The following is a 13,489-nucleotide window of genomic DNA, read 5'->3' as shown; positions in this document are numbered from 1 at the left end:
ATGAGCAGAATCTGACCCTGTCAGTAGCCACAAGCAGAGACAGTCATCCTGTGCCCAGAGGCTGTTCCTRCTGCAACATAAACCAGCAAGAATGTAATGGGGAGCACAAGAGCCTTGCCATTCAGAAAGGGGCTCCCTGGCACCGAGCAGCAAGAGCACAGGAAGGGGAATTAGCTGATGGGTACTAAAGAGGAGCCTGAGGTGCTCCTATCCACTTGCATTGGGAAGGTCTGTTCTGCTCTGCTCCTTGCTAATAGCAAATACTTGGCCACAGAGRGTAGTGCATGGTGATCTTTGGACTCCTCTGGCCTTAAAAAAGCCCTTCTGACAGAACAGGATAACACTGATCTAGGCAGGAACAACTAAGATTTACAGACGCTCTGAATGCAGAAGAAACGATGGCACAGAATCTCCATGAGAAGAGACAGTGAAAGAAAAGACACAAAATGAAGGACCCTGAGGACTACTGAACATCCAGAAGCTGAGGAAGAGAGAAGAAAATCCTAAAACGGCTTTAGCAGCAATGTGAGAGTGAATCCAGGAAAAAGCACAGATCTGCCAACAGCAACTGATTTGGTTAGTTCAGACTATGGGTGTTGGAAGGGGCTGATAAAGGTGCTCTGAAGAACCAGGCAGGACTTTACAAGTGGCTGATACATGACTGATGCCTCTCGAGTGAACAGAGTGGACACGTGAAATGACAGCTGATGGATTGCTTCCACTCAGTGTGTGGCTGTGATTTGATAAAGGTCAAGTAAGTCTACAAAAAAAAAAAAAAAAGACATGATGGGAAATTGTGGTAAAAAACCCATCAAAAATAGCTCTAAAACTAATGTCATGCCATAATCACCATCCAAGTGATTGCAMGACCTTGCTGTGAGCCCTGCCTGTCAAGTAAGGAGAGGCAGGAAGGAAAGCTCCAGAGAAGGGGGACAACAATGATTAGAGGCACATAAAGGTGTTTGTGAAAGGAGAGATTGAAAAGATTATGTCTGTTAAATTTAGAGAGGAGACAAATGTGTGGGGACATCACAAAGATACAGAAAATAATGCTTGCAATAATGAGAAGTCAAGAGCTTCTGCTCATCCTTCCTCCCAATGAAAGGATAGAGGATGCTTGGTGAGGCTGGAGGGCAGTGTATTGGAAAGGAGCTCAGACTGGTGCTGATAGGCAGTGGAATAGCTGCACAGGCAATGATGTGAAAGAGCTGATGTACATCAGAGATAAACCCAAGGTGCTACAGCTAGTCAGGAAGGAAGCCAAGGCCTCTGAATCCCTGATGGGCTGATGAAGGATCTGAGCCTGCAGTTCAAAGGGAAGAGGGAGTATGTGACAGATGCATTGCAACAGCCACTGCAAGGCCCTGGTGGTGGCAAAGTTAAGGCCCTGCTGCATGGTGTTTCTCCTTTGGTTCCAAYAAAAGGCTCAAAGCAAAAGGAATTGTCTGCTCTCAACTTGCTTTCTTTTCCCTCTGCTTTCCCCTTGGAAGGAGGAGAGAGAGCACAGGCTTGGCTCAGACTCAACAGGTTATGACATMAGGACAGTGGCCATTCACACCACCCGGGAGAGCTGCATCAAGGCAGGATACTCACATCTGGCCCTGGTGGACTGCAGAGCAGAGATCAGCTGCCAGAATCATGTGCTGGGAATGTGAAACTTCACTGGTCTGAGAGATGCAGCCTAGGACCAGCCTTGCCTCCATCAACCAGCTGCAGAAAGAGATCCAGCCTGCTCCATCTGAGTATCCACAGAGACCAAGAAATAGAAAGGAGGAAGAGAGAGAGCCSAAAGGAAGGCAAACAATGCAAATTTGTGACCATCAGACTCTTGAAAGACCTCAGGTTCCCTTCAAGCTGTCAGCTTTAAACCAGCTGTCAGTAAATTGAGAACCACCAACAGAACAAGGAGGGTAAATTATGCTGGTGACTAAACTGCCAAGAGAAATGCACATTCAGGTGTAATGAGTATCATCTCCCAGGTCATTTTAATGCACCAGACAATTCACATTGGAATGGGTTTTGCTGCTAGAATAAGGAGTGCTGAGTTCACTGCAGCACTGAAATGATGAAAATTCAAATTCTATTAGATAACCTTATTTCAATTATTAATCTTTAATAGTTTTTCCTATCAACGATTAAACTTTCATGATTTTTTGTTCAAGATAGTTAAACAACTTTAATGAGCCATTCTTTAGTTTCTCTCCTCAAGAATGGGACAAAAGGAACCCAGAAAGCCCTCCCAATAACAGAGACCCGGAGGTAGGACGTGGAAAAGAAGAGAAAAGAGCATAATGAGTCCTAAATTCATGAGCAAGTTCATCACATGCAGCAGAAAGTGCAATGTGGTGGTGAACTACAGCAAAGGTGTTTGGGCTGATACAGCTAAACATCAAGGTGAAGACAGCCCAAATCCAGAACAACGACTGCTCTGGAGGGCTGTTCTGCCGGTGGGACGCTGCCCTCGCATCAGGAGCACTATGGAGCAACGTTGCATCTGCCATTGACCTGCTGCATGGCCCTGGACATCCTACTTCATCTATCCACATCTGTCCTCCATCGCTTCCTCATCGTTTGTTCAGACAAAGTCCATCGTGACTCTCTGGTCTCTTACACTCTATTAGCACAGTACTTAYCACAGGCAGAGCTCTATCTAGTGATCACAAAACATTACCAATGGGTAGAGTAACTAGCGACAAAATACTTGGATTTGTGCATCTATGTGTGGGAAAAAAGAATAATTGCTGGTGAAGGGCAGATAAAAGAATCCCTGAACAGTCCAAACGCCTACAAATCAGCCTCTCTGGATGATGCACTCCTATTAGGGCAGCAGAGGATTTATGCTAATTAACACARATTCCCTCCCCCTCCCCCCCAAACTCGCAAACAACTGGGAAGATAACAAAAGACTGCAGAGATGCAAACGCAGCATCTATTAAAATAAAGGTTGACCCCAGCAAATTATTTGCTATACGCAGAGATCCTAACCAGCATTGAATAAAGGAAGAAATAATAAAACACACAAAAAGTTATTGACCTGGATATTTCAGAAGCAAAATTTCCATTGTGCTCAGAAAATGGCAGGGGAATATAATGGGACATGCCRGGTGCCTGAACTCTTCTGAAAATGGAATTAATTTCATTTCCAAGGGAAAAATTATCCTGAAATGCAGGGGTTGAACGTGGCACACAAAAGGTGATAAACCACAGATGAGAAGTAGAAATTTAGGAATAATATATCTTAATGATGGGCTTGGCTGTTTCTCTTTCTGAGGACAGGTAAAATAACATGAGAAAGGGGGGCATGGTTGAGTCTTTCTGGACTTCAGACAAGGGTTCTGATATCCAAAACCTCTTGAAAATAAATTAAATTAGTTCAGGGAAAAATTCAGTCATGTAGACAGAAAACTATGGAAGATATTTTAAACAAGATTTGATGTTAAATGACATCAAATTGAGCTGGGAATAACAGGGCTAACAGCATGCCAAATAGTTTGGCATTAGCACTAGTCTTTAACACCACTAATGTGCCTCAAGAGAGGTTAAATTCCACTCATGGACACCACTAATATAGAAGGAGTCTCTCTAGCAGAAATAATTAGCCAAAGCACACCTTAAGAAACTAAAAATATGAGTGAGAAAAGTATGAATCAACTTGGAAACAGCTGAACTAAGAATTGGGGAAAAATAAGTAGATACTCAGCCTGGGAAATAGCTGGGCTGAACAGGTCAGGGCAGACGATGCCAGACAAGGCCAACACACCCTACCAGAAGGATCAGGAACAGATCTGGGAGCAAGGAAAGGGAGTAGAAGGTGCAACAAGCTGCTAAAAACATGGTCTTTCCCCCAAGCACCTCACAATAAAATATAAGATGAGGGAGAAGGAAATGAAAGGACGCAACGAGAGAAGACAGCCTCTTGGAGTAACCAGTGGTATCACCACTCCCGTCCACATTTTCTGGCAGCCTCCCTGAAGAGGAGAGATTTCAGGAGAGCCACCTGTCCCAGTTAAGTGGGGACATCRGGCCAGGGATCACACCAGCTGCCGCTGCCGCCGCCTTCAGCAGAAAGGTTACATCTTGCATACCACAGCGTTGCACCTCGTTACATTCCTCACCATATAGCTTATTCCTCCGCYTTTGAATCAGCCATGAGGCTCTTAGTTTGCTTTTTCAGTATCTTTTTCAATGTGTAGATCCCCAAATACAATCCAGCATTCCAGAGACAGCTTYGTGAATACCACCAATGATGTAAAGTCACTTACCTTTTCCTATTTACAGTCTCTTTTTCTCACTTTCTCTTGTATATGGATATATATGGATTGTGGCAGCACCTCTTTTTCTCCCAACCTTTGTGTTGGGAACTTATATTGACCTGTTTGTTCAAAGAAWGCTATGTGAAATCTGCTATTTCTCATGTAAATGTCAAGGAGAAAAAAAGTGGTTAAAAAAGCACTTTAAGAAAAGGCAAAACACAAGGCCAGAAAAAAATAAATAAGGAAAATAAACCAGGATGCACAGACGCACAAACTCCAACTGAATAGGCTTAGCTGCTGTACAGCAACACTACGTACGTCACGGAGCAGGCAAAAATGACAGAAGCTGAAAGTAAACAAGACTAGCGCACATTTCTACTCTGCAGTCCTCTGCTAACCTGCATTTTTTCAGCATGAGGACTTACACCTAGGCAGCATATTTTAAAACATGCCCAAAGAACACATTGTCAGAAGCCTTGTGAATGAATAAACATGAAGGTGGCCAAGGCCAAGAATATGAATATTTAAATATTGATTGGCTGCAGTGATCCAGCTTGTTTTCTGCTGGTACCTGCAGAGCGTTCTGCTTCAAGGCCATGAAGCTGGAGGAGTGGAGCGGCAGCATCTAAACTGATTTTCGACATTCACCCTTTGAACAATTAAGAAAATTTCAAAAACATTATTAAAACATTCAAAATTTTGGATTTGGAACCACATGTGCAAGAGGGATTTCTGGGGAACTTCTTTACCCAAAATGAAGAACTTGGCAAAATCAACCCAAAAAATTCTGGTAAGAAATTCAGTGCTGCCAAATACTTTTGCTTTTTTTTTTTTTTTTTTTTAAAAAAAAAAAGCAAATGATGTTTTATACAAAAACATGTTGCCCAGTCTTTGCTCCCTAGGAATTCTGGTCTTGTCTGTGCCCTTGTCACAGCACATCTCTTCAGCGCTTTATGTCAAAGATAGATTTTCTAAAAGCTCAGTTCCATTTAGGCACCAAAATTGTAGGTAAAGTTACCTACAACACATCAGATGCTAAACTTCCGGAGCCTAGCCCAAAGCAAGTTACCTGAGGTCACCAAGAATCTGTGCTAGAGCAGAGAGCAACCTATTAGCCAGAAAAAATACAGAAATCATGTTCAAAAGCTTGTCATAAAGGAGGCTTTATTCCTTGCCCCTGAGATAATGCTTAAAAGGGCTGTAGTTACTTATCTGATGACAAAATATTAGTAATGTATTTGTTGAGCAATAAGAAAAAAAAACATCAGGGGAAACAGCATAACCCACAGAAACACCAACTGCCAGTGAAATCAGCAGGAACCTGTCCATCAACTCCAGCAAGGCTGGATCATGCCCACATTGAACAAAACCTCAATCTTTCCATTTCAGAGTGCAACGAATTACCTGGAAATCACATTTAACCACCAGTTCTTCCCTGCTTGTGGCATCATATTCCTTCTGCCACCAGCCGGAGTAGCTTAGGGAGCAAGCGAATGCAGTCCATACCAGACTGTGTCTAACAGCAGAACATAAAAGGCCTTTCTTTATCTCCAAACCACAAACTAGTTCTGAATTTACRGCCTGCAGCGTACACAAATCACGGAGGGAAGCGTGTGTGTGTGTATCTGAAATCGCACGGTGCCTGACATTCAGGAAAGCACGGGCTGCTGGCACACACAAATCAGTTACTAGAAAATAGAACAGCAAGAGGAGACACGTAAGGAATCAATAAGCAGAGGATCCAGCGTGAAAAACCGCTTGCTGCACRACGCCTCGCGCAGAGGCTGCCCCAGGCCCGGGAAACCCTGTTCAGCGGAGTCGGAGGGGAGCAGCACAGATCACAACGCGCACAGCGATGACGGCGCGCGTGACTCTCTTCTCGCCTTTGTGGTACGGATGGAACAAGAGGCGGAGAGCTAATGCCACCTATTACACGTGATGATAATAAAAAGAAAAGCCATTAAAAGGAAGCTGCACACTTGATAAGCCTGCTATGATTTGTCCTGCACGTATGAACGTGCTGTGTGCCATTAACTGTGCTGAGGTCACCAGCAGGTTGACTGAACCAAAAAAAGCAGCAGTTTTCCCTGTGCAGCGRAGAGAGGGATTTGGAAACAATATGGAAGCACCAAACATGAAAACTAGCAGAAATAACCTTGGGGGAAAAAAATGCAACTTTTTTTCTTTTCCTACCTTTAATCTCTCAGGCATCTGCGAGCTGGGACTGACACTCTGGCCCTGGGGACTAACAGGCTTGCTGCCAGATGGCTGGTCCTCTGACTCAGCAGCGACCCGCATGACGCCTGGGGCTGCTCCAGCCAGCCTCTCGTTCCTGCTCTTTTAGCAAGAAGCAAATTGTCCTGTGCCTTTTACCATCTCCGTCTTTAGATCCTTGCACCTCAGAGCACTGTCCCTGCTGCCCCTCACCATGACCTTGTGCTAATGAGCAAGTGTTCATCAACAGCCCTGGAAGATGGCTGGGTATCCTGATGCCGTGCACAGGCAGAGTGGTTTCAAGGTGGTCACCCCAGAGATGCAGTGTGCGCTCTGGGAGAGAAGGATGGTCTGGAGGGAGCAGTGAGTTTACAGCAGCAGCTTTCACTTCTTTCTGATTTGTAGACCCCCTCCCTGCAAGGGCTCAGGCCCTTTAAGAGTGAGTTTCAGCCTGTAAACAGTTGCTTTTCACAGTTATGTCTTGCAGCCCCTTACAAGTAGCTGTCTTCAGCATCCATCCCTCCCCCGTCATCTCTGCAGCACAGCCTGAGATTGCTGGATCAACAGAAGGGTGAGCAGAAAAAAACCTTCAGTCATCTCCCTAGGACACTCGCACAGCCCTTCATATCTAGTACCCAAACATCCCCTCTCACATGGCAAGGCCCAAAAACCCATTTCCCCTTTGAAGACCTGAGAGAGAGATTAAGACTCTGATCCAAACCTCCAAGTTAGAGATATTTTCATTCTAGACCCGATACAGTCATCAGAAAGAAAATGGGAACCTACAGTGGACAATTAGGTTCAAAACTGGTTGAGTTACCCCACCAAATGCCTCCCTCTTTCTCCTTTGCCTGTAACACAAGGCCTGGTGATCTCAGCGCTCAAGTTACACATTACTTAGTTGTTCYAAAGCAACTTGGGGAATGGGATTGTGTCTGTCCCAACACAAATCACAGGCCTCTCCACCAGCCCATCCCTTCTCAGCCGATGAGCCCCAAGAGACTAGCGCAGTGACTTCATGGGGCCATTTGGGTAAAGCTGAAGGCTTAGACCTGAATTCTCCAGGGCTGGTTCGAGGAGAGACGTATCACTTCACAACACGGAGAGGGGATCAGAGAGGATTACCCCTTGATAATCAGCAGCCCAGCACTATTGCAGTGAATTGAGAGAATACAAAGGAGTTTAACATCCATCAAGTCTTCACTGACACAAGAAGTAGAGAAGATAACATACAAGAAAACTCTCTCAGAGCCCACAGAATAGCACTGGCAAGGAAGTAAAAGGTGCACTGGTGTTTGCARGGAGCCGTGTCATTTAGAGAGGAGAAAAACCTCAAAAAAGAGCTTCCAAGCTGTGAAGAAAAWCATTACAGCCTGAACCTGTGTCTCAAACGTGCCCCATCTATCAGCAGCACTGAGATACTCCCCAAAGTCCAATGGTTCCCATTTCAATTTATTTTATCAGCAAACGCTTTAGGACTATATAGATCTTAATCCCTCAAGGCTTCTTCTGGGTGCAGCTAAGATTCCAAGACATCTCAACCTGTTCTGAAAAGTTGCATAGCATTAAGGACAGGGGAGCCTAGAGGTGATGTGTGTGTGTGTGTGTGTGTGTGTGTGTGTGTGTGTGTGTGTGTGTGTGCGCGCATCATCGGGGCCTTCCACTCATGGAAGAGATGCATGGTCCTGCTTTACAAGAGGTCTATAACAAAAGTGCAGCCAACTCGGGACTAGAGCAGTCCCCTCAGAGAGGGTGAACACCAGCTCTCTGAGACAAACCACAGAGCATCCTTTACGAAACCGTCTGAATATGGAGGGAGTCTGACATAGCTGGAAGTCACACCAAGTTAGGCTGCTGGTAGATAAACCCTGATCCAGCCCTAAGGGTGACCCTGCTGGTTCTGCTTGTTAAAAGATGACTCTTGCAAATGCCTGCACTGCAGGAGAAAACTAGCATGCACCTGCTCCCACTGCACCAAGCCTGGTCTCCCCTTATCGTGGCAACTGAACACATTCGCTGCAGGCAGACTAAGAGCACCTTATGCAAAACTTGGCTTGTGCCAGCTCCGTACATAATGGGTTCGGATTTGAGATGCAGGAAGAGGGCACAGGACCAGGAGTTTTAATAGAAAGCTCTTCCCTGCCAGCTCAGGCGGGTGAGAGTGACTTCTTTTCATCTGCCCAGTTTGGGCTGCAGCCTCAGACATCTATACTGAAAATAACCCCAGGCTATCACAAGGTTGAGAAAGGAGGTGTGAAAGAAGTAAAGCAGAAGGCAGATACAACCTACTCCATAAGTTCTAAGGCTGCACTTCTTTCTGCATAGCATCCTTGCTCCTTCTGGGATTTGGTTTCCAAAACAGCTGAAAAACTTGCCCAGAAAAAACCATCCCCAGAAACACACCATTTACCTCTCTGCTGAGAGTCCTGCTTAGCCGGGGTTGAAGGGCACGAACAGCAGCAGCTGCATAGCAATATAGCGCTGTCCTGGCATCCACAGTGTGTGATGCTCTCCCTTCTGCACCAGGCCACTCCGGGGTCATTCTTACCTTTAAGCCAGTGCTCTCCGCTTCAGAGCCTTTATCCACCCCAGTGATGTAGATGCCCAGGGAATACTCTGCCCCTCCTCTGATCATGAGGCCCAGGGACTTCCCTTCATTCAGGACCAGATTCACCTGCAGAGGAGGAGGAAGAGGAGGAAGAACAGTGATTTAGGCAGCATCTGAAAGCTGCACAAAAGCAGCCTCAACTCCAGCACTTCTGACAATAGCCCCATCCCCCCTGCTGCCACCAAGTGTTCCCCCCTCCCAATTTAGCAGTGAGCTGTGCACATCCTGGGACAAAGCCATCCCTGTGGATACCTCCACAGACAACTGCAGCCCCAGACATAGTCTGAAACCAGTCATCCCCTCCCTTCTACAAACAGCTTGTCTAGCAATGCATAGGAGGGAAGAGAGCAGATTTAGCTTTTTTTATGGTTTCCTGTGCTGGTCCATCTCCCCACATCTGGATGTTAACAGAGTTGCTTACCGCTCAGAGGATCCTCTAGAGACAAATGAGCCTGCAGGGTGGGCAAGACCCTGCGTGCCAGGAGAGGACAACACCTCTGACCACAGACTAAGGGGCAGACAGAAGGGGTAAAGCTTCTAAAGGGGATATTTTCCAGTGGAAAACAGAACATGCACATCATGATTTGGTCTTGGGTTTTTTTTTCCTCCTCGCATTTTCAATGACTCAGTGGGCCAAGCAGGGTGAAAGCCCAGATCATGTCAGGAAGATGTGGGGAGACACTGCCTCACTGAAAGGAGAACGTGGGAAAAAAAGAGAGATGGCAGAACGACATCCAGGATCTGAGTGGCAGATCTGGAAGCAAAGCATTGGTCTGAAAGGATGTTAATATGAGACAAGCACAAGACAGCCTCATGTGGAACATGATTTACTTCAGGGGGAGCGTGGGACTCAGGAAAGGGACCACAATATAGGTAGGGAGTGAGGCCATTACGGGGGTTAGGGCCCAGCCACGCTAGCTGCACACCCTCCACATCTGTTTGCCAGACACGCAAGGCAGCTGCTGCGCGATGACGAGATGGAAATACCAGCTTGGAGAATTCAGAGGATCCAACCACCTAAGGGGCAACGTGTGGCCAGAGGAAAAAGTCAAGAGAGTGGACGGAAACCTGTGGCTGAGTTTCTAGGTACTTAGCTGAGAGAAATCCCCACAGTGCCACTAACATTGATGGAGCAGTGCCAATCAGCACTGGCTATGAATTTCCCACTGCCTGCGCAGGCCCTATGCAAACATGGGATTACTCACTAATTATCCACATCTATCCAGGCTGGGAAATAGCCAGGCTTGATTTCTTGGCTTTCTCTTCTGTGCAGCCCCCAGCAGCAGTGAGTGCAGGGGGCCACTCCAGGTATTCTCTCTCCTCAAAAGCGTATGGGGGCAAGCAGGAAAATGAGCAACACAGCAGCACAGGCCGCAGTGGAGACAGGCCAGGACATAGCCCGGGCTGGCCTCTGCACCACAGCCTCTCGCACCAGCCCCGGTTGTCACTCCTGGAGCAGTTACTGATCTGTGAAGACTGCACTTCAAAGCTGAGAAGAAGCAAGGGATGAATTATGCAGTAAGTCACTGCTCCCTCCCTCCCAGTCTGCCTTGCCAGTTAGCGAGAGGAGCTCCAGACAAGCAGAGAGTCCAGGAGGAAGAGCTATTTCTGTTAGCCACATCTCGTACTGCTGCTCCAGTATAGACTTAATTGCAACCGTTTTACTAAGGAATAACAAGGCAGAAGGACAAAGAAGGGAGTGACGCTCCGATCCCAGCCCATCCTGCAGCCCTTGGCCAGGAACAATCTCACTGCTTGCATGAGGACTGAAGCAACAGTCTTGTATCTCATACCCATGCCAGGGCACCAGCCACCACCTCCCTGGTCTCAGCAAACAGTGCCTGATGCCCCCTGTCACCGTCAAAGGCACCAGCACCAAATGATGCTGAAGAGGTTAAATTCTCTTCTGCATCCAGGCCTGCCTGGATGCTGCATTGCCTTGGTCCCAATCCTCAGCTCAGCCTCAGGACCTGAGCAGAGATTAGTCCTCCAGCTCCTACATGGGGAAACTCGAAATGCGTGGGCAGCCCCTGCTCACTGCTGGAGGAGTCAGAGGGCACCTCCATGTATCTACAGGCCTTGCTCCTGGAGGCATCCATGATCCTCTCCATTGTAACGGCATCTCGGCACCATCTCATGCTAAAATGTCCCACAACGTGCCACCTAGGCACCCTACCTGTGCTCAGAGCATGCCTGTGGCACAGAAGGCATTCAGGAATCCTCCGCACCCCTGTGCCTTATTACCTCTAATTAATAATGCTAGGACAGATTTTCCATCTGTCCTGCCCAGAACAGCCAGCACATACTGCAACAGATGTTCAATATTTTCCACAGACCTCTGACAGGTAAATGTATCATGCAGTGCTTGGATAGCCATCTCCCTCCCCCCTCAAATGCTGGCTGCAGGCTTGATTTTGCAAGGTGTGCCAAAGCTATTAGCCAGCTTTCCATCTGCCTTCTTCCAAACTCTCTTGCTCAGAGGGCCTGACGACATAGCAAAGTTCAGGCAAAAAGAGTGGATGAGCAAGCCTGCATTTAGCTCCCTGGGGGACTCTCAATTTAAAATGGCCTTTGTTCAGTCTCTGCACGACATTTTCTAAATGAATAACTCCATGTTTTTTGCTTTTGTCCCAAGTTCTAAGTCAATTTGCAGAAAAGTAGACAGCAGGAATAAAAATGAATGAGAAAGAACTTCAGAAATCAAAATGTGTTTCATACTGACAGAAACAACCAGAACCAGGCTGTTTGTGAATGACTTTTATATTTAAACTCTTTATCCCAATCAAATCAAAAGTGTGTGCTTTTCCTTGGGATAGGAAAATCAATTCCAGCTTCAACTCACTAACCTGTCTTGCTGGAGGACACTGCATCATGTGGGGAATCCAACTCAGCTTTACGGAGTCTGGTGTTGAAAACTCATTTTCTATCTTGGTAGTAAAGAAGAGACAGGACAGAAAACTACCGAAGAAGTATCCACTGCAAAATTTTGTACTTTTAGGAAATGGATGTCAAAACAACACATACTTTTATGTACAGGTTTCACAGCTGGCTGGCAACCAGCTGCTAATGCCCCATCAGCTACATGCTTTTCTTAAATAGATTTACAAGCTAACATGAGGATGATCCCATGAATAGATGGTGCTTTGTGCCCTGCTCCAAGATACTGCTTATACATTTATACACACACACACACACACACACATATGTACATATATATAATGTATTCTAGCACCGTGGGGGAGTTAGCAGCAGGAGCTGTATTTCCATATTTCGACAGCAGGACATTTACATTTCCCTTTAACACTGTCCAGAAGGGCTTGTGAGCTGAAAAGTCTCTCTCTACTCTGATATCAGTAGATTTAAGAGATACTCTATCCCCCTACAAACTTTACTTTGAGTCAGTTATTTCATGTTTACACACATACCAGGCAAATATAAGCTTCAAGGAGCAGGAAGCGGAGAGCAATGAATACAGCCCCAAGCAATAAGGGCCTGAAAGACCTTCCTCTCCCCAAGCCCAAGCTGTGTAAAAAAAAAAAAAAAAAAAAATCGAAGCACTACTTAAAAATACGTTGCCTCTGGCAATTCCAGAGGCTGGGCTGGAGGGCTTAATTACGTTTCTTAGTCAAGGATACCTATGCCTCTCAAAATAAACCCTGCAGACACTGCAATAGAAACGTAGGCTGCTAGGAAAAGCATCGGCTAGCAGCAGGGGCCAGAACAGACAGCCACCCTCAGAGCATTTGCCTTATTGACAAAGTGCAGGTTTAGGAAATAGCCAGGAAATAAAGCAAGTGCAGACAGGCAGGAGGCTCAGGTTGATCAGACGGGGGACTGAGGAGGGAGACAGAAAGGAGAAACGCAGAGGAAGTATTCCAGGAGCCGAACCAAGTGATACCCTGACTGCAAAGGGTGAGCAAGGACTGTGTCGCTGTCTGTGTTGAGGGGCTCAGGGATACAAGGGGAACTGGTTTGCACAACATTTCTCAAAGACTTCCTGCCTCAGAGAAGCCGTCTCTCGTGATGTGGGACACTGCAGGGATGGTGGTAGGCTATAACCGGGGTTGGCACTGTCCTGCTGGCTCCCCTGAGCACAGGATTGTCTCCATCTGGAGCATCTCTCCCACTCTGTAATCCCATTTTGTAATCCCATTCTCTGGACATGACTACGGGGTGGGAGGGAGACTGCAGCACGGCGCTGATGCACAGGCCAAGCTGTGCGGTCTCAAGGAGGGAGTTAAGCGTGTGCGATGTGACCAACCTGTGTCCAACCTAGTGGTTCCCATCACTATGACTTGATTCTGTCCCCCACAACAGAAAGGGCAGTCCCTGGGCCCCACCAGGAACAGACACCCAAGAGCACACGCTTTCTTAGACCAAGGTCTTTCTGCTTGAGCTTTTCCACTCAGCTGAA

The 13,489-nt window shown here is 46.6% G+C and overlaps 1 protein-coding gene across 3 annotated transcripts in view; it reads right to left on the bottom strand.

The window, feature by feature from the left end:
* Window positions 1-13,489, bottom strand: part of WHRN (whirlin) — a 59,538-nt gene that overhangs the window by 18,349 nt on the left and 27,700 nt on the right. For all 3 annotated transcript variants that reach the window (XM_085320142.1, XM_085320143.1, XM_085320144.1), the window contains exon 3: window positions 9,016-9,141. In XM_085320142.1, coding sequence (XP_085176268.1) covers window positions 9,016-9,141 — 126 coding nt within the window. The remainder of the gene's footprint in view (window positions 1-9,015; window positions 9,142-13,489) is intronic.

Source organism: Rhea americana, unplaced genomic scaffold (genome assembly GCF_003343005.1).
Source record: "Rhea americana isolate MKP2758 unplaced genomic scaffold, rheAme1 scaffold_61, whole genome shotgun sequence".
Classification (NCBI taxonomy): domain Eukaryota; kingdom Metazoa; phylum Chordata; class Aves; order Rheiformes; family Rheidae; genus Rhea; species Rhea americana.
This window is presented reverse-complemented; position numbering and strand designations above follow the sequence as displayed.